General features: G+C 48.3%; 1 protein-coding gene across 2 annotated transcripts; it reads right to left on the bottom strand.

The window, feature by feature from the left end:
- Positions 1-445: 445 nt before the first annotated feature.
- NR2E1 (nuclear receptor subfamily 2 group E member 1) lies at positions 446-22087 on the bottom strand. Of its 2 annotated transcripts, none has more exons than XM_058734883.1 (9): positions 21308-22087; positions 16468-16613; positions 12711-12798; positions 10894-11129; positions 9420-9566; positions 7195-7291; positions 6658-6807; positions 6299-6404; positions 446-624 (listed from the first exon to the last, which is right to left on the bottom strand). In XM_058734883.1, exons 1-9 carry the CDS (start codon positions 21330-21332, stop codon positions 558-560), a joined length of 1062 nt encoding a protein of 353 aa, XP_058590866.1. In that variant the 5' UTR covers positions 21333-22087; the 3' UTR covers positions 446-557. The 2 variants fall into 2 exon arrangements, with proteins under 2 accessions (XP_058590866.1, XP_058590865.1); XM_058734882.1 differs by lacking the exon at positions 446-624 and adding an exon at positions 647-2180 and having other exon boundaries at positions 21308-22081.
- Positions 22088-22099: the final 12 nt, after the last annotated feature.

The following is a 22099-nucleotide window of genomic DNA, read 5'->3' as shown; positions in this document are numbered from 1 at the left end:
AATGCAACTTCTCCTCTCTGTGGACTCAGCAGAGGAGTGCGTGCCTGACTGAACTTCCACACATGCAATCCCTAAGGTCGACTTAGCCAAGATTTGCTAGTACCTCTCCTCCAGACTGTTGCTGGAGCTGCTGCCCAGAAGGAGCCCAAAGTGCCCATGGCATTGGGCACCTGGGATTTCCACCCCTGGCCTCTGGTGGTGCGGCCAGTGCCCTGAGATTTGCTGGGAACATCTGAACGCACTTTCTACTGCTCCTTCCACATCTTACTCACCAATGTAGATCGTCACACTTTATCTTTTTGATCACTAAATGATTTCAAGCTCCTGGTCAGGACTGAAATGTTGGCAAGAGAGAGGAGTGAGTGAATGAAGACTCTGCTAATCGGCCTCTTTCTTCTTCACACAGCAATTTTCCTAACAGATGCAATTACATTTGAGAGCTTCAGAGAACAGAATCTTATGTTTTATTTCTTTATTCATCATTTTACAAATGGGATTCACTGTAAAAAGGAAATTGCCTTTGTGGTTCGGTTCTTCAGGCTGGAGTGCTCTGAGCTTCAGTTTTTACACCAGCTGCTGCTGCCACCTTTTCTCTGGTGGGTGAGAACCAGCCAGGGAGGGAGGCTAAGAAATCAGGTAGAGTTCCTTTAAATCCAATATATTTTTATTCTTTGTAAATACAATGAGTACAACCTTTTAACTTCACAAATCAGTTAATTCACTTTGTACAAGAAAAGTTTTACTCATCCTATGATAGTCCAAGTGCTGAATATTTTTCCTCAGTGCTAGTACCTAATAAATCAAAATGTGAAAAGTACAGCAGCTATTTTAAAATGTTTGTTTCTACATTTCCATAAGTATAGATTCATACCAAAGGAGCAGCTTATAGTGTAGGACGGTGTGTGTGTGTGTGTGTGTGTGTGTGTGCGTGTGTGCGTGCATGCGCGCATTCAAGGCTTTACTAGAAACCGGTTTTCTGAAAGGCATTGAAGAGTCTCAGGCTGTTAGCATCGGATCAATCAAGAAAGCTTTTAGCCTCCATCTCCTTGGGGTTCCTTCTGGCATCATGTCTCTGTTCATTTACTCTCTGGTGCGACTGACTGAGACACGAGTTCGGACCCCCATTGCCTTTGGTCACAGCACTTTGTTAACGGGACAGCAATCTGCCTCATCATCCATCTCCACTTTATTTGGTTTGGCTGTTTTAATTCATCCTCCCTCAATTTGCGTTCTTTTAGTAAAGCTCTTCTATTTTTGAGATGTTATCCAACCTGAAGTCTTGGTGAGAGTCTCCTTTTCGTCCACCAATTCCTTTGACAAGGTTGCCTGGCCTATGGTATCAAAGAGAAGGGGGGGGGGGGAGAGGGGAAGAAGGGGAAGGAGGGGAAGCAGAAGGAGAAAAACAAAAGAAAGAGAAAGGAAAGAAAAAAGATAGAGAAAAGCAAGTCTCACGGCATAAGCTACCTTTCATTCACTAACTCGGTTCTGAAGGCCACTTCATGATGTATTACGATAGAAGAAAAACTTTTGATAAAACTTTTGATTTAAGACCTAACCATTATTTTTAAAATAATTTCTCCAACATAAAATAGTTCTGAAGGCTGCTGTCTGATGTTATATACAGAACTATATTTGGTTACCCAACATTATCTGCTAAAAAGGAAAAGAAAGTTCTACCGATGTTTCAGCTTTTGAGAGTTCAGCCTGATCTTCCAGGTAAGAAGCAGAATGACATGGCCTGTGGCAACCTCCCTACTATTCAGCCCCCCTTCCCAGGGCGTGGCTCTGCTCGGGTGGTCCTGTGACAACCCCTTTCCTTCCCAGGCTGCCCTACCCTGGCCGAGGCAGCAGGTCAAAGCGACTGGAACTGTTTTGTGTCAATTGGCATTTTTTTTTTTCCTGAAGGCTACACATTCCCAGGTTTATGCTTCCTGAAGGGTTTGTTAGTTGAGGCTTATTCTCCGTGGGTAGAAGTTCATCAGATACTGTCCCATCCTGAAAAGTGGGGACTCAGAGCTTAGATGTCACTGGATTTGTACATATCTGAAAGCAGTCTTGTAATTGGCACGTTGCCGATGGTTTTTTTGAAAAACACTTCTTCTATCGTTGACGGACTAATAGAACGTAAAGCTGGCAAAAGCAACAGGAGTTTTCCAAAGCGACAGGGTTGAGTGGGATATCTGGAATAGGAGAAGCCATGACAGCAAGGTAAGAGCGACGACTCATGGGAATTCGCATCTCATACGTGAACGCACACCATCTTCAGCATAATTTCCTGATTGGGCCTCTTTAATACCACACCCTACCTGCGACAGAGACCTACGCAGGTGCTACTGGCCCTGTTGTGTGGGTTGAATACTTGAGGCATGAAGAACATAAATGATGCTGCCAAAATCACTGTCTTTACATTAGCAAAGAGGTTGCATTTCATTTGGAGAACAGGTAAGTTTAAGAAATACAGTTACTGGGGTGCCCAGGTGGCTCAGTCGGTTAAGCCTCCGACTTTGGCTCAGGTCATGATCTCACTGTTCGTGAGTTCGAGCCCTGTGTCGGGCTCTGTGCTGACAGCTCGGAGCTCGGAGCTCGGAGCTCGGAGCCTGGAGCCTGCTTCAGATTCTGTGTCTCCCTCTCCCCCTGCCCCTCCCCCACTCGGCTCTGTCTGTCTTTCTCTCAAAAATAAATAAACATTTTATTTATTTTTTTAAAATTTTTTTTTTAATGTTTATTTTTGAGACAGAGAGAGACAGAGCATGAACGGGGGAGACACAGAATCTGAGAGAGGGGGAGACACAGAATCTGAAGCAGGCTCCAGGCTCTGAGCTGTCAGCACAGAGCCCGACGCGGGGCTCAAACTCACGGACCGCGAGATCATGACCTGAGCTGAAGTCGGAGGCTCAACCGACTGAGCCACCCAGGCGCCCCTAAATAAACATTTAAAAAAAAATTTTTAAAGAAATATATTGCTAAGTGTAGGTCAAATAATACACTAAAGGTTGCCAGTGTCGAAAATAATCATGGTGTTGATGATAAAAGTAGCGATAACATTCACATTTTCTGATTCTCAAGGCTCCCTCATCAGGCTAGTTCCCTCAAATAAAATGGTTTCCTTCTCGAAGCAATTCTCCAAATTATTATTCAGGCATTATACTTAGTCACTCTCAGGAATAATTCCATCCTTATTACACTGCAAATTAAAGACTAAGTTCTGTTGGGTGGCAGTGCCACCCAACTTTCATGTCAATGAAATTGGCATATAATTAAAGATGTGAGAAATTGCTTAACAATTTCCTCTCTTGATGTCCAACATGCGTCTGTGCTCAGATGTGCAAGTTCGATTTTCTGCTGCCTTTAGATGCCTGTAAGCCACTTCCTCACTGTAGCCCTGATATTTCTTCAGTCAATTGTTTGGAATCAGGCATCCACATACTTTACAGGGAGGTCTCCCTCCACTACAACAAATCACCTGGAGGACTGAGCTCCAGGGACACCTGTCTGTACCCAAGCTGGGTCTAACCCCTGGCCACAAGGTGCTAGAAACTGACAGATATCAAAATTCCTTTATAGGAGCTAGGTAGCTGAACACTGCATTTAACTGACCAATCACTCCAACCTGCAAATAGAATCCAGGGGAGAAATTGTCATGGCTGTCTGTTAGCTTTGGGTACCCAGGAGTCCCTCTCTTCCACCTGATGAGAGGCTGATCATTCTTTCTGAGCCTCTGAGGACCCCAATTGGCTCCTTCACGGCCCACCTGCATAATCACCCAGGGACAAGGACCACCAGACCACATTTAATAATGTGGTATGGAAATGGTGGAGCTTAGCTACATTTTTTAAAATACCCTAATCCCATCACTTATTTTCCTTGCTCAAAATATCTTCTATGTTTCCTGGAAAGTAATCCCCAAGACCCCCATCTCCCTTCCCCCTTGGTCATTTACTCTCTTCAACAGCTCCCAGGGTCAGGCCGAGCAGCAAGAACCCTGCATTGCGTACGCAGGGGCTGCCTAGACAAGCCTCTGCCATGTCTGCAGCACTCACCCAACATGCTGGAAGTTTCCTACGGTGAGGAACCACTGTGGGAAATTGTAACTTTCAGAAAGGATAGATTTGGGGGAATCCATAGACCATTAACTCTTGATTTTCTGCAAGTAGAAAATCCACTCACCTACTCACCCATTCCTTTCATTTCCTACTTAGGAAAGGACTGGATAGTCAACAAGAATTAATTGTCTGTTAGATGTCGAGTACTGTACTACCTAGAAACAATAACAATGTGTGTGTGTGTGTGTGTGTGTGTGTGTGTGTGTGTGTATGTGAGTGAGAGACAGACAGAGACATTGAGAGAGTCTGACTAATCAACATTAATTTTTAGAATATAGGGGCACCTGCGTGGCTCAGTCAGTTAAGTGTTTGACTCTTGATTTCGGCTCAGGTCATGATCTCATGGTTTGTGAGATCGAGCCCCATGTTGGGCTCTGTGATGACAGCACAGAGCCTGCTTGGGATTCTGTCTCTCTGTCTGTCTGTCTGTCTCTCTCTCTCTCTGTCCCTCCCCACTCTCAAAATAAATAAACATTTAATAAACAAAATTCCACGTCAAAGCAGTTGTGTTCTTTCAATTAATAATTTCCTTGTTTTGAGGCTGGGGTAGAAGTAATATACTTGTCATTTTCCTAAAATAGACTTCTGTTAATTTGTGGTTTAGCTCTCTCAGGTCACCCTAGGAGAAGCTTCTGGTGCACCAGGCCCTCTCAGGCTCCCCTTCCTCTTTGCTGGCACCTCTACCAGTCCCTCTACTGGCTGTCCCTGCAGCCCTTCTCCCCTGCTGAAGTCCTGCCATTCAAGGACCAGCTCACATGTCATCTCCTCCATCACCCAGCCTTTCCAGACTTTCCTCAGCAACTAGAATTCATCTCTCCCACTCCACACTTTGCTTTTTCTCTCTTCTCTGTCCTCAATTGATCACTTCTGCCTACTTCACGCAATGATAAGGGAAAGTGTCTTTTTCTTTCTAGTGTCCCACAATACTCACCAGGAGCCCCTCACATAGCAGAGTACTCAGCAAATGCTTGACTGAATCAGTAAGTGGATATCACATTATTTTCAGTGTAATGTTCTTTATGCCTCAATGACTATAGATGTCAGAGGTCAGATATGACATACAAGTTTGTTTTTAGTGGGGCGGGGGGGGGGGGGTAGTGCCCAAATTATGTACTGTTCCATTTTATAATTTTGAACAAGTATTAAGTGCTTACTATACATTCTGAAATTTAACATGGATTTAAATGTTTAAAACCATGGCACTTTAATTTGAAAGACATATACACATGTACTATCACTCAGCACAGGTTCACTGACACTCCATGGACAAGGAACGATTTTATTCATTAGTTTTCAAAAGAGGATTTATAATAGAAATAAGCAGATCATAGCAGAAGTGGTATCACCCCCAGTGAATACAGGTGACTTGGTATTTCGCCGACCCCTTAGGTGAGAGAGATATTAACTGCCTCTATCCTCTCAATGTAGTTACTCCTAGCAGAGAGTCTATGGGCGATGTTGAGATGATCAAGACAGGTTTGCATGGGCTTCCTTTCAAGGTCAGTCGAAGAATAAACAGTAGCAACTCTTTTCTAACCTTAGATCTACCACAGTCCTAACTTAGGAAGCTAGCAGGATTCCACCAACTCTTTAAAAGCCTTTTTTTTTTTTTCATCTTAAAATGGAATCAGAAAGTCTTTAACTCTTGGTGGACTTGTCCATTGGTGCCAGGAGGAGCACTGCTGGAGCTCCAGTGGCTGAGAGGTCCTACAACTAGCCAAGAATATTCTCTGCCAGTGGGCCCTGCTTGGCCAGAAGTTGCCATGACTCAACAGAACTCAGTGGATACCAGTCATCGAAGCCAAACAGCAATCATGATGGGGCTAAAGATGGCCTCTCAAGGATGATGTGACCACTCTCTAATATATCAACTAATATACCACTTTGGCCTTCATTTTTGACCTTTCCCATATCAGGGTCCATTCACACAAATGTGTTCAAATGTTTTGATGGATCAACTTGTTCAGCCAGGACAGCCATAAGGGGTCTGGCAATGCTTTCATTTGGATAATCTAATCTTATCTGCTCCTCTCACCCATCCTGTGCAATAGGTGAGGACACAGATTCTAGCTAAATTAACTGGCTGGCAACAGGATGATTAGCCACAAGGTCTGAACTGGCTTATTACTGCCTGCTCACACATTCACAATGGAAGCAATTTTCTTAAGTGCACATTCAAGGCAAACAAGAGTCACCTGGTATGGATGTAGCTGTTGAGGGTTAGCTGAGCCTCATCTTGAAGGGCTGCGATGGCAGCAGCATTCCGGAAACTTCTCAGTTCAGAACCACTGTGTGTAGGAACTAGAAATGAAGACCAGGAAACTGTGATAAGCGACACAGGAAATGCAGACGGGAAAGCAGCTCTCTGGAAATGGATGGCTAGCAGGAGAACAGTAGGGTCCCCACTGTCGAGAATGGGGCCAACCTAAGAGTATCAGCTCTCTTAAAAACCATCACCTCTTTTTGCAATGATCAGTCTGGACTTTGAGGTGGCAGAATTAGGGAGGTGGCAAAACTGTGGGAGGAGAAGAGACAGGGGTTGGCATCTGCCTACCAGCTTTGAAAGTGACGATGCATTTTAGACAGGCAAATTCGGTAGCATCTAACCGGAGTTGTCTAAACCGAGCCACCACCTCTTGTAAAGCTTGTATTTCAGATATGATCTTGTTCAGCTTCTGGGAATCTGTGTTGTCACCATTCATGCCTAGAATAGAAATATGGAATAAATGCTCTAATATGAAGGCATTTTCATGATTTAATATTGATTTTTGACAGAATTCTGCATATCAATATCTATTCAATTGTCACTCTAAGATATCTGATTCCGTGTAAACTGGCTATATTGTATGAAAGTTAATATAAAATCTTCTCTTGGATGATAACAAACACAGTAATTTGCATTTAAATAACAATGCAAGCAGTCATGAATACAACAAAACAACATTATTTGCATTTAAATATAGATTTATAAATGACAGGTATACTCTATTGTTCAGCAGGAATTTGTTATTCTTTACATGTTGTTCTTTTTTCAGTAATGTATTTTTATGGTAATTTCTACAACAAAGTCATTAAATTGTGCAATTCTTACCAGATACAGCCAGTAGAGTGTTAGCATCAACCGGAATGGCCCATTGTGCTATTCCTAGAACAAACAGTTCTCTCCAAGCATCTTCCAAAAGCATCAGCTGTCATACAATAGATGTATAATATAATATAGTGTGTAATTTATAAATTTATAAACAATTTCAATATGTAAATTTCCATTATTTTAAAAAGTGTTTTAAATGCCTGTCTTGGTAATTTTTCCCCTGAATATTCTAGCTTTCTTTTCTTTTCCATATTTTCCTTTTTGAAAAGGTGCCTATAGATAAGCACATGCATCTGAGAGTCAGCCATTCCAATTCCCCAAACTTTGCTTCCTCTGGAAAGGGGTTTACCCCTCATTTCCTTGCATCCATTCATTCCTGACCACCTAGAAACTTCTCCAGAGACCCAGGCTCTATGAAATGCCACCAGCAGCTCAGCAGGTGATCCCTTTCATATAAAATGCTGATATTATCAGGGTCGAGGATTAGAGACTAAGCGTGCAGATCTGGGCCCCCATCTTCCTACAAGGTTGGGGGGCTGGGCAGGGAGCAAGGAGAAATCACTAAATCCCAAGAGGCATGCAGGGAAATCAGGGTGTAATTATGTTAATCGGGTTTTGCTGAGTTTACCTCATCTCACTGCCTGATTTTTCTGAGACTCATAAGTGGACAGCATCAAGGTGCTTGTCATTTTCATTCTAAGAAAATGTGCTACTGAATATTTAAAATGAAAATCTGGCTCCTTTTCCAAATTAATATACTGGATTCCACTCCATTGCAGTTTGCTTGTTGTTGAAGGGTTTCCACTGAAGGGCTAAGTGGCAGACAGTAAGTAAATTTTGTTTGTATTAAAGAGTATACAGATACCTGTTTTGAGAAAAAATAGCCAGTGTGCACACATGCACGTGCACACACACATGCACACACACACACACACACACACACACACAAACACACATACACACACACAGCAAATGGTTAGAGTCAGCCAGTAAACCTGGTCAAAGATAGAACCTAACCATTTTGAAAAAATCTGTTTTTGAAAAATCTCTCAAAAACCAGCCAATTCTGGATGATTTATGTGAAGGGATTTCCTTTTGAGAGTTAAGAGCTGAATTGTGAAGGCTTGTAACCAAAATCACAATAAGACCAAAGGTTTAATTTTGAAAATGCTTTATTTTTAGTTTTATTGCATTAAGTACAGAAAATAATACTTTAAAAATGCAAGGTAAACAATATCTAATTCTGACCATGTCTGAAAGTCCAGGCTATGGAAAAAAAGAACATCCCATGCTAGAAGATTAAATGTTTTGAGCACATTGCTAGGTCTGTCTGTAGGAAGGATGCTTCATATTAAAGGGCACTATCATGCTTTAATTAGGTATAAAATGAATTAAATAAATAAACCATTTGCTTTTAAAACTACTTATTAGCTTTTGGGAAGTTTGTCATTAATTTCCATGAATGTCTGGGTAACAGCCAATGGTTATTATGAACACTTCATTTTCTTTTTTCCCCTCAAGATTAGAAAAATTACAGCAGAAGCTATTTCTGATATTCCTAACAACAAAATTTCTGGCTTTTGTTACAATGTAATTTTTAGCAGCACATACTCTTTCTCCCTCTGAATGTCATTTACAACTGCAGAATTATGCACAATGCCCATGTGTTTACAAAACCTCTAAAAGTACTTAAAGAATCAAGGGAGATCCTAGCCTAGAGTATGCAGTGTACCCTTTAACTGCACATGCTGATAAATTAGTGGTCAAGGCTGTATCACAATGGAAAATATAAAGCTCTGGGACATAAAATACTAAGACTAGCCCTGAAAATATTACAGGGGAATACTCTCATCATCCATTTCTCTCAGGTCCAATATTTTAAGAAACATCGTTTTATTATCAATTTTAAATATCATTAAGATTTCAAAAATTTGTGATTCAATTAAACAGAGAGAGAGGGAGAGAGATGTTCTTCTATATTTGTTTTTCATAGCCCAGATCTAACTTTCCTGAAATAACATAATTGCATCTCTTAGTAAGGGTTCCATAGCTAGATATTTTGAACCCACAGTAAGAAGCTAGTAAAAATCGTTTTCCCATTGCTGCTAGGAAAGGATAGCTGGCCTTCGTGATTTATCCAGATAACCTCTAGTTTCATAAGGCTGATGACTGTTGTTTTTTACCCAACCCCCTTCCCCGAGAGCTCAGTACCCTCTTGGTCATACCTGGTCCTGCAAAGATAGCGTGGAGAAAGCTGGTACACTCTTAGCCCACTTGATGCTCATAAACAGAAGCCTGGCAGCTGATTCACACACTGACTCTGTGGCCACTTCATACAGATACATTGGGGTCCCATTCACTTCATGGGGGTACTAAGCAGGGAAGAAAGAGAAACACCAGGGAGTGAGGAAACCACAGCTTTGCAAGAAGAGCCAATCTTTAAATTTTCTAATTAGAACAGGGAAGGAGACAGGAATTTGGGTGTTCTGCTGAAACATGCAGTTGCCATTGGTAGATAAAAAACAAACATCTATATCTATAGGCTTTGAGAAGTAATAACCGTTGGGAAAGGCCCATTTCCAGTCTTTGGGGGCCCGTTCCTTCCAGAGGGGCATCTGGTTTTTCTGTCCCCTGTGGCAAGTTTTCCTCAGGCTGAGCAAAGTGCCAGGCCTGTCTCCCAATTTAGACAAGAGCTGCTTGCATTTGTGTAAATAAAAATAGATGTGAAAAAAGTATAAATTAATAGGCATCCCAAACACAAATATGCATATGAGTATTTTTAGAAAGGATTAGTATATTATGGAAATATTTCAATTAGACATCTTAATCATTCACAGAGCATTCCCATTCATAACTGACAACATATTCATAACACTACTTTCCCAAGCTTATTATACACATCAAGGGTAAGAAAGCAATATTAAATATTGTGCTTGTGTGTGTGCCCAGGTGTTTGGCTTCCTTGCAGAGTGGGGCTGCAGCTGGCCCTCCCCTTCTCGGCCTGGAGTGGGTGCTTTGGGTAGGTACCAGCTGGAAGCCTGGAAGGCAGTCCCTAGGTGGCAGCCTTTTGAAATGGTTCAGGCTGTGGCCCTGCTAAGTAGAGACTCAGTCGTGATATAAATACATGCATCTCAGAAAAGAGGGAAGGGAGAGTGGAAACTGAAGCCAGATTCCTCAAACTGTCCTAACAGGGTGAGCTCCACACATTGTTGTTGCATTAGGGACCCACAGCTTTGCCCAAGGAAACAGATCCCTGAGATCTGCAACTCAGGGACTCTTTTCTACCAGCTGTAGCCAACTCCTTTTTGCTAGAAACAGAAGTGCTCTTCTGGTCTCCAGAAATACCTAGGTTGTTCAGCCAGGGCTCCACACCAAGGGATTTTTTTTTTTTTAACAGGTGCAGGTTCCTGGGCCCCACCTCAAATTTGCAGAAACAGACTCTATGGGGAATGGGCCAGGGAGTCCACATTTGTAGCCATCTCAGAGAGTGACTTTACTGACCACTAAAATTTGAGCACTCCTGGCTGAACAGGGAAAAGTAGGGAGGGGGCCTACAGCTCCCTGCAGAGCCTGACTCGGCACCCGCACCGTGGCCAGGTCTGTCTTTTGCTTGACCCCTCCCCGCTCAGAAGAGATGGGCAGGCCCTTCTCCTCCCTCAGCCAGGCACCAGACTCCCTGAGTCCAGCAGGGACACGAACCTTGGGCGTGGGCTGAGCCAGACTCACGAGAGTCTGCCGCTCCGGGGTGGCGGACACGGCGGCCAGCTCCAAGCCATGCGGCTCCAGCTGCGTGACTGCGGTGAAGAAGGCTGGCGCGGGCAGCGCTGCGGAGGGGAAGTGCGCAGCCGCCCCGTTCTCTTCCTTATGTCCACGGAAGTAGAGAGCCACCTGCTTGCGAATGGTGGACGTCCGAGGCCCCCGCTCGTGCTGCACCGCTGCAGAGACAGACAGATGGACGAATGCCCAGGGATCAAAGACTGGACAACACTTAGCCGCTGCCGCTCTCCCGGGCCAAATGCCCCATCTGGGCAGTAAGGTCACTAGAGAGGTGAAGAGAGGGAGGGAGAGGGAATGTGTGCGCAGAGGACGCTCTGACAATGTCTTACACTGGAAGCATTAGAGAGCTGAAGCTGAGAAGAGGAGCCGGGCCCCAAGTGTCTGATAATGGCCACGCCTCAAGCAAGACTAGGTGTGCTCTCTGTGGGTTCAGGACTCTTTCCCACCCAGGGTGGTCGCAGGGAAACCAGAAACCTTCTGGGCAGGAGTAGTTAGATACCCTTGTATGCGACAAAAGGGAGAGGGAGCATTGCACCCAGCCAGGCACAGCGTCCCTGCACACTTTTCCTGCTCCCCCACCTCCACCCCCGCCGAAATGGCTTTTGGCCTCCTAGGGCGTCAGGAGAAAAAGAGCCCGGGGCACACTGTGGGATGGAAAGAGGGAGCGCCCGTCTTGGAGTGTGCTGGAGGAAGGCAAGGGAGATGTGACAATTACCGCCAACAGTTTAAACAAACAAATTAATTCAGGGCAATCTTCCGTTCGCAGAGCTTGACAACTTGTCAATACACAAGTTCAACAGGTTGGACGCTCCCTCCTGCTTCCTGCGCCGCGGAGGAAGGATCACTCCCCAGTGGGCGCTGTGCCTCCTGGTGCTGCCACCCAGCCCGGCCCGTCGCCAAGGCAAAGTCCTCTCAGCATCCTGTCCTGAGACCCCATTCCTCCCTTTCGGCCCGGACCCCCCCCCGCTCCCCCCCCCCCCCCCCCCCCGCAACCCAGGCCAGGCCTGGGGCGCCCTCGCCAGGACACCACCCGGCACGCACTTGGACTAAGCTCTTTGCGCAAGAAGCACCTTACTGCCTAGTTCTTGCTGCGAGCGTTTAAGAGCCTTCTGGGAGTTGGGTGACAGAGGCACCCCCAGGCATCACCCTGCCTCTCCAGCCTCTCTTTGTAAAACCGAGAGAAGGCCCAGAAAAAGTCCAGATCGCCACAAAGGCCATCCGGATTTTGGAATCTTGAATTAGCAAACAAGGGCTTGAAATTCTGAGTGCTTGTGTCTCTGCCCTCCCTCCTCCGACACAGTTCCCCAGTCCCCACAATCTCCACCCTCGAAGGCTATCCAGACTGCGAGATTCTGCGGGAGACTAACAGGCTTAGAAGTGGCCACAAAAGAGCTGCAAGGAGAGGCTAGAAGAGGTATTAGGATGTGAAGCAGGAAATACCGCGCGTGTGTGCCCAGCAGACTGGGGCTCCCGGGATCGCGGTCTCCGTGGGGGTGGTTATGGGGCACTAGTTTCCAATGTGGCCATGGGCCATACTTGGAGAGTTCCATAGAGTGGGGGTGGGGGGCTCATGCAGAGAGACGGAAGGATATGACTGAAAGTCCGAGGCCAATTCCCAGCATCTGGAAAGATGTGCTGGGGAGATGATTTACATTCATTGGAGTGCCATGTATTTTCTGTACATATAATTTGCTTACTAGTCAACCAACATTAGAGCGATAAAAAGCGGTACTGATTACCATCTTTGTTCATGTTGACTTCCAAACACTTCTTCAGCCGACACGCCCTGCACTGGTTTCTGTGCGTCTTGTCCACCGGGCAGCCTCCCTGGAACAGAGCGCAGGAGGTCAGCGGCCCCAGGGCCTTTAGACTGGAGACGCGAAGCCGGCGCCAGGTGGAGGGAAACGTGGAGGCGGGAACGGGCCCCGCCACGGACCTAGGAGCTGCAAGCCTGGGTCCGCCAGACTCAAAGGTCTTGGGCATGAGCAGGGTCAGGCAGAGAGAGGGCTGGGATTCCAGGGGCTACTTCAAAAGGAACAGCCCCTGACCCTACGAAAGTGGACAAGGAGGAAAAGTCCTTGTCTCCAAGCAGGTGAAGGGTCCCAGCGCCTGGTTGCCCGACTGCTGTGCTGGAAGGAGCTCTAGAGGGGAACTTCTTCCAGGCGCGGAGGTGGTGCAGCAGGGGTGACACTTTTCAGTACCGAAGACAGCGACCTGGCCCAGAGGCGGAGGCGTCAGAGCTGGGCTGGGAGCAGGCATGCTGGTCGGGATCGCCGCTATGTCCAGTCTACCTCTTTCTGTCACTTTCTGTCAGATAACTCTCTCCCATTTATTCTTCACTATGCTGTTTCCTTACTCTTGCCGTTGTACCTGAAACCATTCTTAAAACCAGCATGTGAAACTTGTCTTAAAGACTTGCCTCAGCATAGGGGCGCCTGGGTGGCGCAGTCGGTTAAGCGTCCGACTTCAGCCAGGTCACGATCTCGCGGTCTGTGAGTTCGAGCCCCGCGTCAGGCTCTGGGCTGATGGCTCGGAGCCTGGAGCCTGTTTCCGATTCTGTGTCTCCCTCTCTCTCTGCCCCTCCCCCGTTCATGCTCTGTCTCTCTCTGTCCCAAAAATAAATACAAAACGTTGAAGACTTGCCTCAGCACAGATTCATGGAAACAAAGCCATTCCTGGAAAGTGAGGCAGAAGCCAGAGTGATTAGGAGGGCAAGACCTACGGAGGTGAGGATGGGAAAGGAAGAGTCCAAGGCCTAGGCAAAATCTACAGATGCCCGCTATGTAAATATGACCATAAAGATAATGTGATGTACTGTCTGACAAAACGATAATATGGACTGAGAAAATTGGCATTATAACTGGGGGGGGAAAAGAGCTAATTACTGACTTACAAATATTGATTTGAGATGCACGAGAAAATAAATGTTTTAACTAATGACACTTTCTGGGAAACTATTGGCTATTAGAAGAGGAAATTTACAGGGGCGCCTGGGTGGCTCAGTCAGTTAAGCATCCAACTTCAGCTCAGGTCATGATCTCAGGGTTTGTGAGTTCGAAGGCCATCGGGCTCTGTGCTGACAGCTTGGAAACTGAAGCCTGCTTCGGATTCTGTGTCTCCCTCTTTCTGTTCCTCCCCCACTTGCACTCTCTCTCTCTCAAAAATAAATAAAGATTAAAAAAATTTTTTTAAAGAAGAGGAAGTTTACAGAGAAAGTTTCTAATGGAACTTCAGTGTTCATTCAGTGTTAGGTGTTATTACTGAGGGAACTTATACATAGATACATATAGTCACAGCTACATATGCATTTTATACACCAAAAATACAGAATAAGTTTGGTGCTCTTCTCTGTTTATACGACTTGCTACTGTTACATGTACACTGGGAAGAAAGAGAATATAATAAATGCATTTTATTTTGCTTCATAACCTAAAAAATTCATATACTCTGAATTTGGAGTATGCACACTTTCTGAAATAGCCCTTAGGAAAAAATAACACACTTGAATATACTTTTTTATGAGATCCCACCCTTCTGATTTAAAATATATTGAGGTAATATTTACAATAAAGGTGGGGCAGAGGTTCATAATAATTTCCATATGTTTTAATTACTATTAACAATAAATTAGAATATTATTTATCTAATCTTAGAATAAAAGAGATAAAGGAAATAATCTTTGCTTTCTAAGTGAATTCTTTAGGGCAACTTTGAGGGCCAGTGTAATAGCTCAATGTAAAGAGGTTTAGAGAACATGTTATTAAATGCAGTCATATATCTATCCTCAAATGTCATCTTCCTAGTATTCTGATAAACAAGCTAATGCAAAATCGAAGCCTTCATTTGTTCTTAAGAGTGTCTTGAAATCAGATCATATGTATATAAATATCTGAAGCTTGAGAGAAAGATGAGTGCTTGAGCTCAGCCCATTTATTCTCTCTGTAAGGAGAGGACACCAAGCCTGATGAGTCTATTATCAGTCCTTTACAAGGACTTGGACTGACATCAATATGTTTGAATTGATAGCCAACCCCTTTGAAAATATCAAGCATAACATCTGAGATTTTGATTCCCCAATTCTGTGCATTGCATAAAATTAAAAGGTAATTTAAGTAGAAGCCTGCTCAAATCTGAGGACCCACAGTAATCTCATATTCCTGTGGGGCTACAGGGATACAGCCCTGCATGTGTATAATGTGATGTGTCCATATGGTGAGCTAGAAACTGATACAGAGCTGTGTACCCAATTAAACAGGTAACAGGGCTGGAGTTCAAAATAACTTATCCAAATGTAAATATCATCATGTTTTTGTTGATAATCCAAATCTATTTGAAATTAATATGAGCAGACATAGCTTTAGAAATAGAATAATTCACTAGCAGCAGACAATATTTGTGTATGTATACACATATATAAATATTAATTGGTGAAGATGTTTTACCATTTTGGTTACCAAAGGATGACTTCTGACTAATACTTTCTCCAGGATCTTCTTGGGAGTCAAAGTGGTGGCTCTGTGCTGAGGGTCTGTGTGCCTGGCTGAGGAAAAGGCAAAGTGTGGGGCCAAAAGGCTGATCTCCTTGAAATGAGCCTATTGCTGAGCTGGGAACTGAGTCAGGGGGTCCTACTTGCTCTTTCTGGAAGCTTTGGCTCACTCTCAGCCCATGCTCTAACCCCCTTGTCTCTCTGAGATAGTTCTGCTTGCTCAAGACCAAAACACAACCAACCAGGCACATCTTCTAAGCAGAGAAAGAGAAGACATGGGAATCTTGGAGAGGATCCAATTTACCTCTTCCTTGAGAGTCTTCTTTTCCTGTGCACTCTGCCTTTCCTGTGACTCTGCCTAGCTAAAGTCACATGGGTGCTGAAGCCCCACTGACCACTACCAGAGCAGTCCTGCTACTCTGAAGTTGAAAGGACACAGCCCTTCACAGGGCAAGCCCTCCGTGTTCCAAATGATCATGCTCACTTTGGGTGGCAACCTTGACTGAGATGCTTTGTGCCTTTTCCTTCTACCATGTCAGGCAGTGGTCAGGTCACTGAGCTTGGGTGCTGCTAGGAATGTGGGTGGGGTGCAGGCAACAGAACATAGCCTTTCTCCAGATTGCCCTTGTGGTTTAGATTCTGAAGTTCCTTAGGTCCCCTCCTCTGACTTCAAAGCCACTGGGTGTGGGCCATACCCTGTGTCAAAGTGTGTCAAAGGATTGCAAAAAGTGGGACGTGTGTGTGTGTGTGTGTGTGTGTGTGTGTGTGTGTGTAGGGAGGAGCCGGGATTTCAGATTTTCCCCTGCAAACTCTGTATCTTCCCTTAGCTCTTCCCGCCTTTCCCACGCGGAAGAGCCTCTGAGCGTTGAGGCGGGAAGGAGGGAGAGGAAGGGAGAGGTCAGAGCTTGGTCTCTCCCCAGCAGCCTGGAAACTCGGAGGAGGCCTTGGCACAAACAAAGAAAGGGGAGGCAGCAGACGGAAGCCGGGCGGTGCAGCCCTGGCCGAGGTACCTGGTTTCCAGATTTGCAGACATACGTCCTATTCCTTCGGATACTCCGTTTGAAAAACCCCGAGCAGCCGTCGCAGGCGTAGACCCCGTAGTGTTTCCCCGAGCTGCGGTCGCCGCACACTTTACAGGGGATATCTAAAATACGGCCTGAAATCGCAGGAAAGACAGGGAAGGGGGGAAGGGGCGAGAAGGAGAGGAGGGCGGAGAAGAGGGAGGAAAGGGGAGCGGGAGAGAGAGATGCTAAGCAATCTGACCTCTGAAGGGATTAGCACCGAAGCTGCGGTAAAAGCAAATAATGAAGTGATTTTATAGCCAAACTTTTTTTCCTTGAGCAAGTGTCAGTTTCCTACAATGAGCATTATTCATGCACCGCTACATGTATTTGGGTCTCTTCTAATCGCTGAGACCCATTTTGGAATAAAAGATTACAGCAGGCCGGGGCGGCAGCACGGCCGCCGCTGCCTTTCTGCTCCGCGGAAAGTTTGGCCGCGTCCCTCCCCCGCTCTCGCATTAAACAGAGAAAGTTGTTAGCGCGCGAGGAGACAAACTTGAAATGTAAAAGGGGAAAGAAGAAAAACAAACACGGCTGGAACCGGGGATGGCAGCTGGAAGGCAATCGAGTTTTCTCTGAGCTGCCGGGCGGTTGTTATTATTAGGATTATTATTGTAATGCTAATACTAGGATTATTAATGATAATAAGGGTAGTGGTAATTGCCCAACTTTCGCTTTACCTATTTTAAAAAATGCTTAGTGGATCGCTTTTGAGAAATTATTTCTTTTAGGAAAAGAACATTTTCCCCCCAAAGTAACTAGGACCGGGCTGGGCAAACGAAAGAGAGTGACGCGTGTGCGATCCCTTAGCAGGTTAGCGCGGGACAGCCACCCCCTTCTCCCTCCACTCCCCAAGTTCTTCTTCCTCAAAGACCTGTCTCCTCACACTAGATCTCGGTTGGGTCCCTTCCTGCCTGTTTTCCACCACTGTGGGAGGCTGATATTTTAAAAGATGTAGCTGGTTTCTCTAGACTGTCCTCCACCCTTACTAGCCTCGACAGTCGCCTGGTTTAAGAGAACTTTCCTTGGAATCTCCTCAAGCCTGGGGTGGCCATGGACCTTGGAGGAATGTTAGGGAGAGGGTTGTATCCCAAAATTCAGAAGAGAAGGAACTATTTTCTCTAAGGTTCAAGAGTCCAACAAGCCTGAAGAGATTTATAGGGACTTAGAAATCTTTCCACCCACAAAGTATTAAAGTGTTAACATTTTGGTAGTAACAACAATGATAGTAATAACTAACTTCTTTACATTAAATTTTCAAGTCGCTACTCGACCAAAGGCCTCCAGTCTGGGCCCGAGATGCCTCCGCCTCGATGAAACTGTACAGTTGCTCCCTGGGGCGCTCAGGTTCGGGAACGCTATCAGGCTGGGGTGCAGAGAAGCGAGTCAGAACAACCCGGCAAGGGGAATAGAGAAGGCGTGGGCCCCACGTCGGGAAGGGCCGCTGAGGTCTCAGAAGTGGAAACTTGCTCGTGGATTTTGAGGCGTCCTGGTAGGCGCGAACCCCTGACCAAGGCCTAGGAGGACCTGCTGGAGGCCGGGAAGGAGGGACTTAGGGAAAGCGCCGGCGGCCAGGGTGGGGGTGGGGGTTCGGGAACGACCAAGCTCGGCCTGGGTAATTACAATCCCGCCATAGCACCTGCCTATACAGCCACCAGTGACCCGTCAAAAAGAGTAGCATGGGAATTCAGACGGCGACAAAGGCCGGTGGGGGAGGCGCGCGGCGAGGCGACCACCGCCTCGACGCCCCCTTTCCAGTACTGTGGGAGGAGAGGTTGTGCTGGGGGGAGGAAGGGGCTGGAGAGCGCCAGGAGAGGCCACAGCGTGTCTTGTCCCTCACCCCCTTCGGCCCGTCAGTGCGCCCAAAGGAACTCACAGCCGCCCAGCAACCGGGGACGCGAGCTCTGCTGCGCCGCACTCACGCTAGAAACAGTAAACTTGGTTTCCATATTTTGCAACCATCGTTCCCAGCATGACACACGCCCTCTGGCTGAGCGGGGGTCCATGTTTGGGGTTCAGCAATCTTGTCGCCCCAGCTGTCTTCTTCCTGGTAGCAGTTTTGATGATGCCAAGATGAGCGCGCAGGAGGAGCAGTGGTGGGCTTTCTTTTCCCCCCCGCTTCCCATCCAGACAGAGGACAGGGACGCACATCTCTGGAGAAACCCATGGGACGCAGGGAAGACCAGTGCAGGGTGGGTGGCTCTCCTCCAGATGGGGCGGGGTGCGGGGCTCCTCGACAGTCGCCCCTCGGGGCCTCCACAGCTGCGGGTCGGCCCTGCCACGGAGCAGACCTCCGAGTCACGGCTCCTGGGGCAGATTAGAGGCAGACGTACTCGCCCGGGGCGGGGCACAGGAGGGAGGGACGCGAAAATTCCGGGGCATAGCGGGTCTGCGCCTCAGACTCCGCCACCCAGCCACGTAAAGGTGACTTGGGGTCACGAGACAAGCTGGTTGACCCCGTTGCAAAGCTCCTCTCATTTAGCAAACCGAGCGAGCTCCGACGTGAGGCAGGCGGGAGTTTCCTGAGGCTGGAAAACCGTTCTTAACTTCCCTCGCCAGGGGGTCCCCTCGGGGCTTTTTGTGTGTCATAATTGCCTAAAGATATATGGCAGCTTCGATTACTGTAATTACCATCAGAGGCTGTTGAAAGAAGTTAGTCTGGGCTGCAGGGGTGACTGGCCGGGGTCTTGTTACCACCCAGGCGGGGCTCCCGGGTGACATCGCTCTGCCCTCCAGCTGTGCGAAACCGAGCGAGGCGGGGGCCGCAGACCTCGCGGCCTGGCTCGGTCCTGACCTCGCCCGCTGCGCGCCGACCTCCTTGCCGCCCGGGGCCCGAGGGCCGCAGGTCTCGGGCCCGGCTGCCGCCACCTGTCTGGAGAAGGCCGGGATGCAGCGGCGCCGCGGGCGGGGGCCGCCTTCCTGCGGGCCTGAGAAACTGTAACAGCTGCGGCCGAACCCGCGCCGGGTCTCAGGCTTCCGAGGCCGAACTCGGGCCCTTGGGAAGTTGGAAAGCTCCCAAGTTTCCCCAGCGTGTCACTCAGCCGTTCTTTCTGAGTCCGGGCGGTTCACCTAGGTGCCAGTCCACCGCGCGCGGGTGCGGGCCCCCAGTGAACCGAGCTTGGCGCCTGCCCCTTGCCCCTGTTCCGAGGCCTCGCTTTTCAGGCGCCCCCCCCCCCGCCACCCCAACACGCATCAACCCCGCCGACTCCTCATCCCAAGTGGGCGAACGAGTCCGAGGCTCCTTACTTCTAGGGAAGGAGGCGAGGGCCTGTCTCAGGGCGAAGTAGCCAGGAGGCCTGCCGAAGCCCGCAGGCTTCTGTTTTTGCATTAGAGGCTCGGAATGCTGCAGAAAAGGTTTCCTTCTGCCCCTCCAGGGAAGGACCTCACCCTCCAGAACCTGGGCCACAAAAAGCCAGGCCTCCTCGCTTCCCAGAAATTGGAGCAGCAAGGGCCAGCGTAGGCCGGAGGCTAACTGGAAACGCCAGGCCTCCGCAAGGGTCGGCTCTGATTTGTGCGGCGGCAAAGTTTCCTGCTCTCTTCCCTCTGCCCTGGTTCTAAACATCTCTCCATTTCTCTTTATTGTTCACGTTCACTTCACTTGAATTTTTAAAACGGTAACACCCAAACCAAAGCGAACGGATAAAGTGAATTGCTTGCCACTTAAGTGGGACTTCATCATCAGTTCTCAGAAGTATCTTGGATTCTCCCAACTTTCAAAGACTCAAGACAATGAGGGCGTGAGGGGAGGGGGTGTTTGAGGAAAGCAAGGAGCCGCAAAAATGCTATAGGCAAAGACAACAAGGGCGGCGGGAGATCTCCGGGACGTGGGGACTGCGGCGGGGGCTACCTCCAGTCTTGGGCCCCGGAAAAGGCAGCCCTGGGCCACCGGAAGGCGGGAACTGAAATGCCCCCAGGAGATCCGAGCCTTGCGACAACGCCCGCCCGCGCCGGCTCGGGCCTCCACATTCTCGGGTTCCGCAGGCATCGGGAGAGCAGATGCCCTCACACACACAGACACGGAGCCCCCCACTCTGGCGTCTGGGGTTGGTTAGAGATCAGCCACGGCTCGACATTCTGACGGGGAGCTACCAGCTAGGCAAGTTTGAGGGAGGAGAGAAGCGCGCGAAGGGAACAGGCCGCACACTCCTGCCTCTGCCGAGCTCCCGCTCGAAAAATCCTTGGGATTAGGGATTTGGTCCCCTCTTTGCTAGAGCGGTTCGCCATACTTTAAATTCCCCAGTTATGACCTACGCGGATTTAGGATTAAGGAAAATGTGACTTTTAAATTGTTTCTGCTTCCCAGTTTGCAGGATTATTTGAAATAACTAGAAACGGGGTGCAAAGCATTCCTTTCAAATCCGCTTTGCGCAGAGTTGCTTTTGCGCGCTGGAGCTCGGAGTTTTGAACGAGCGTGTTATTGTGCTGCAGCCTGGAGCTGCGGCCTAGTTCCCGCCCCCCGTCGACACTCCCCCCCTCCCCTTTCCCCGCACCTGGTCTCTAAGCGGATGCGACTCGCGGGACTGGCGGGCTGCATGGGTCTCAACCTTCCCACCAAACCAGGGAGGGGGGGGGGTGAGAAATCAAGCAATCCAGAGGTAACGAAATTCTTCCCTCACCACGAAACATCCCGACTCACGGGCTACAAGGAGCTGGGCCAAAGCGCACACGCCGCCCGAGTCCCTTTCCCGGGCTCGGAGCCGCAGCGTTCCGGGCAGGATCTCCCCGGACTCCTCTCCCGCCCACCCCAGGCTGCGCGCCTGAGCCCCGCGGCGGCCCGAAAGGTACCCACTTGTTGATCCGGCCGGCTTGCTCATGCTGGCTGTCCCGGGGCGGAGCGGTTGGTGGGCGCTGCCCGAGTCCCGGCCGGCAGCGCCCGCCTCGCCGCCGGGCGCCGCAGCTCTCCAGCCGCCCTCCAGCCTGCAGGCTCCCGGGCCGGACAGGTGGGTGTCGGTTGCGCGCTGCGCTGCTCCCTGGGCGTTCAGAATTCGTTCCACAGTGGGAATTTAAGCATCCTCAAGTTTCTTCCCGGCTCTTGCAAAACCGCAGCTGCTGGGAATGTTGCTTGGTATGGACACACGCATGGACAGACAAACGGAGAGACGGACGGGCAGATCGAGGAAGAAGGGAGGAGGACAGCGAGAGAGGAATAGTGAAGGACAGAGACGGAGACACGAAAATGGTCTTCCTACGGAGCAAAAAGGACAAGATCCCACTCTTTCCCCATCCCTGTCTCTCAGTCTTCAATTTCTCCTTCTACATTAGGCATGCAGAGTGTGGCCAGATCTCTACAGACCGCTGCTCTTTTAAGGAAAGAAGGAAAACACCACCGCAGTCTCCGGCAGATGGGCTCGGCGCTGCCCAAACCAGAGAGCGGAGTGGGAAACTAGATTGCTGGGAAGTCTTCCGAGGGAACAGGCAGCCGGGTCCCAGTTTCCGGGGAGAGCCGCGCACTGAGCGGCAAAGGGTCCCCGAAGTTCATTACCCTGTGACTTTGTGCTTGTCGCTGCGGGCTGGGTCCCCTGTAATATCTCCAGAAGCGCTCTGACAGGCAGCCGCGGGGAGGGGAATAGGGCGTCCCTGG

The sequence above is a fragment of the Neofelis nebulosa genome, chromosome 6 (assembly GCF_028018385.1).
Source record: "Neofelis nebulosa isolate mNeoNeb1 chromosome 6, mNeoNeb1.pri, whole genome shotgun sequence".
Lineage (NCBI taxonomy): Eukaryota > Metazoa > Chordata > Mammalia > Carnivora > Felidae > Neofelis > Neofelis nebulosa.
The sequence above is the reverse complement of the archived record's forward strand: the minus strand, read 5'-3'. Positions and strand labels throughout refer to the sequence as shown.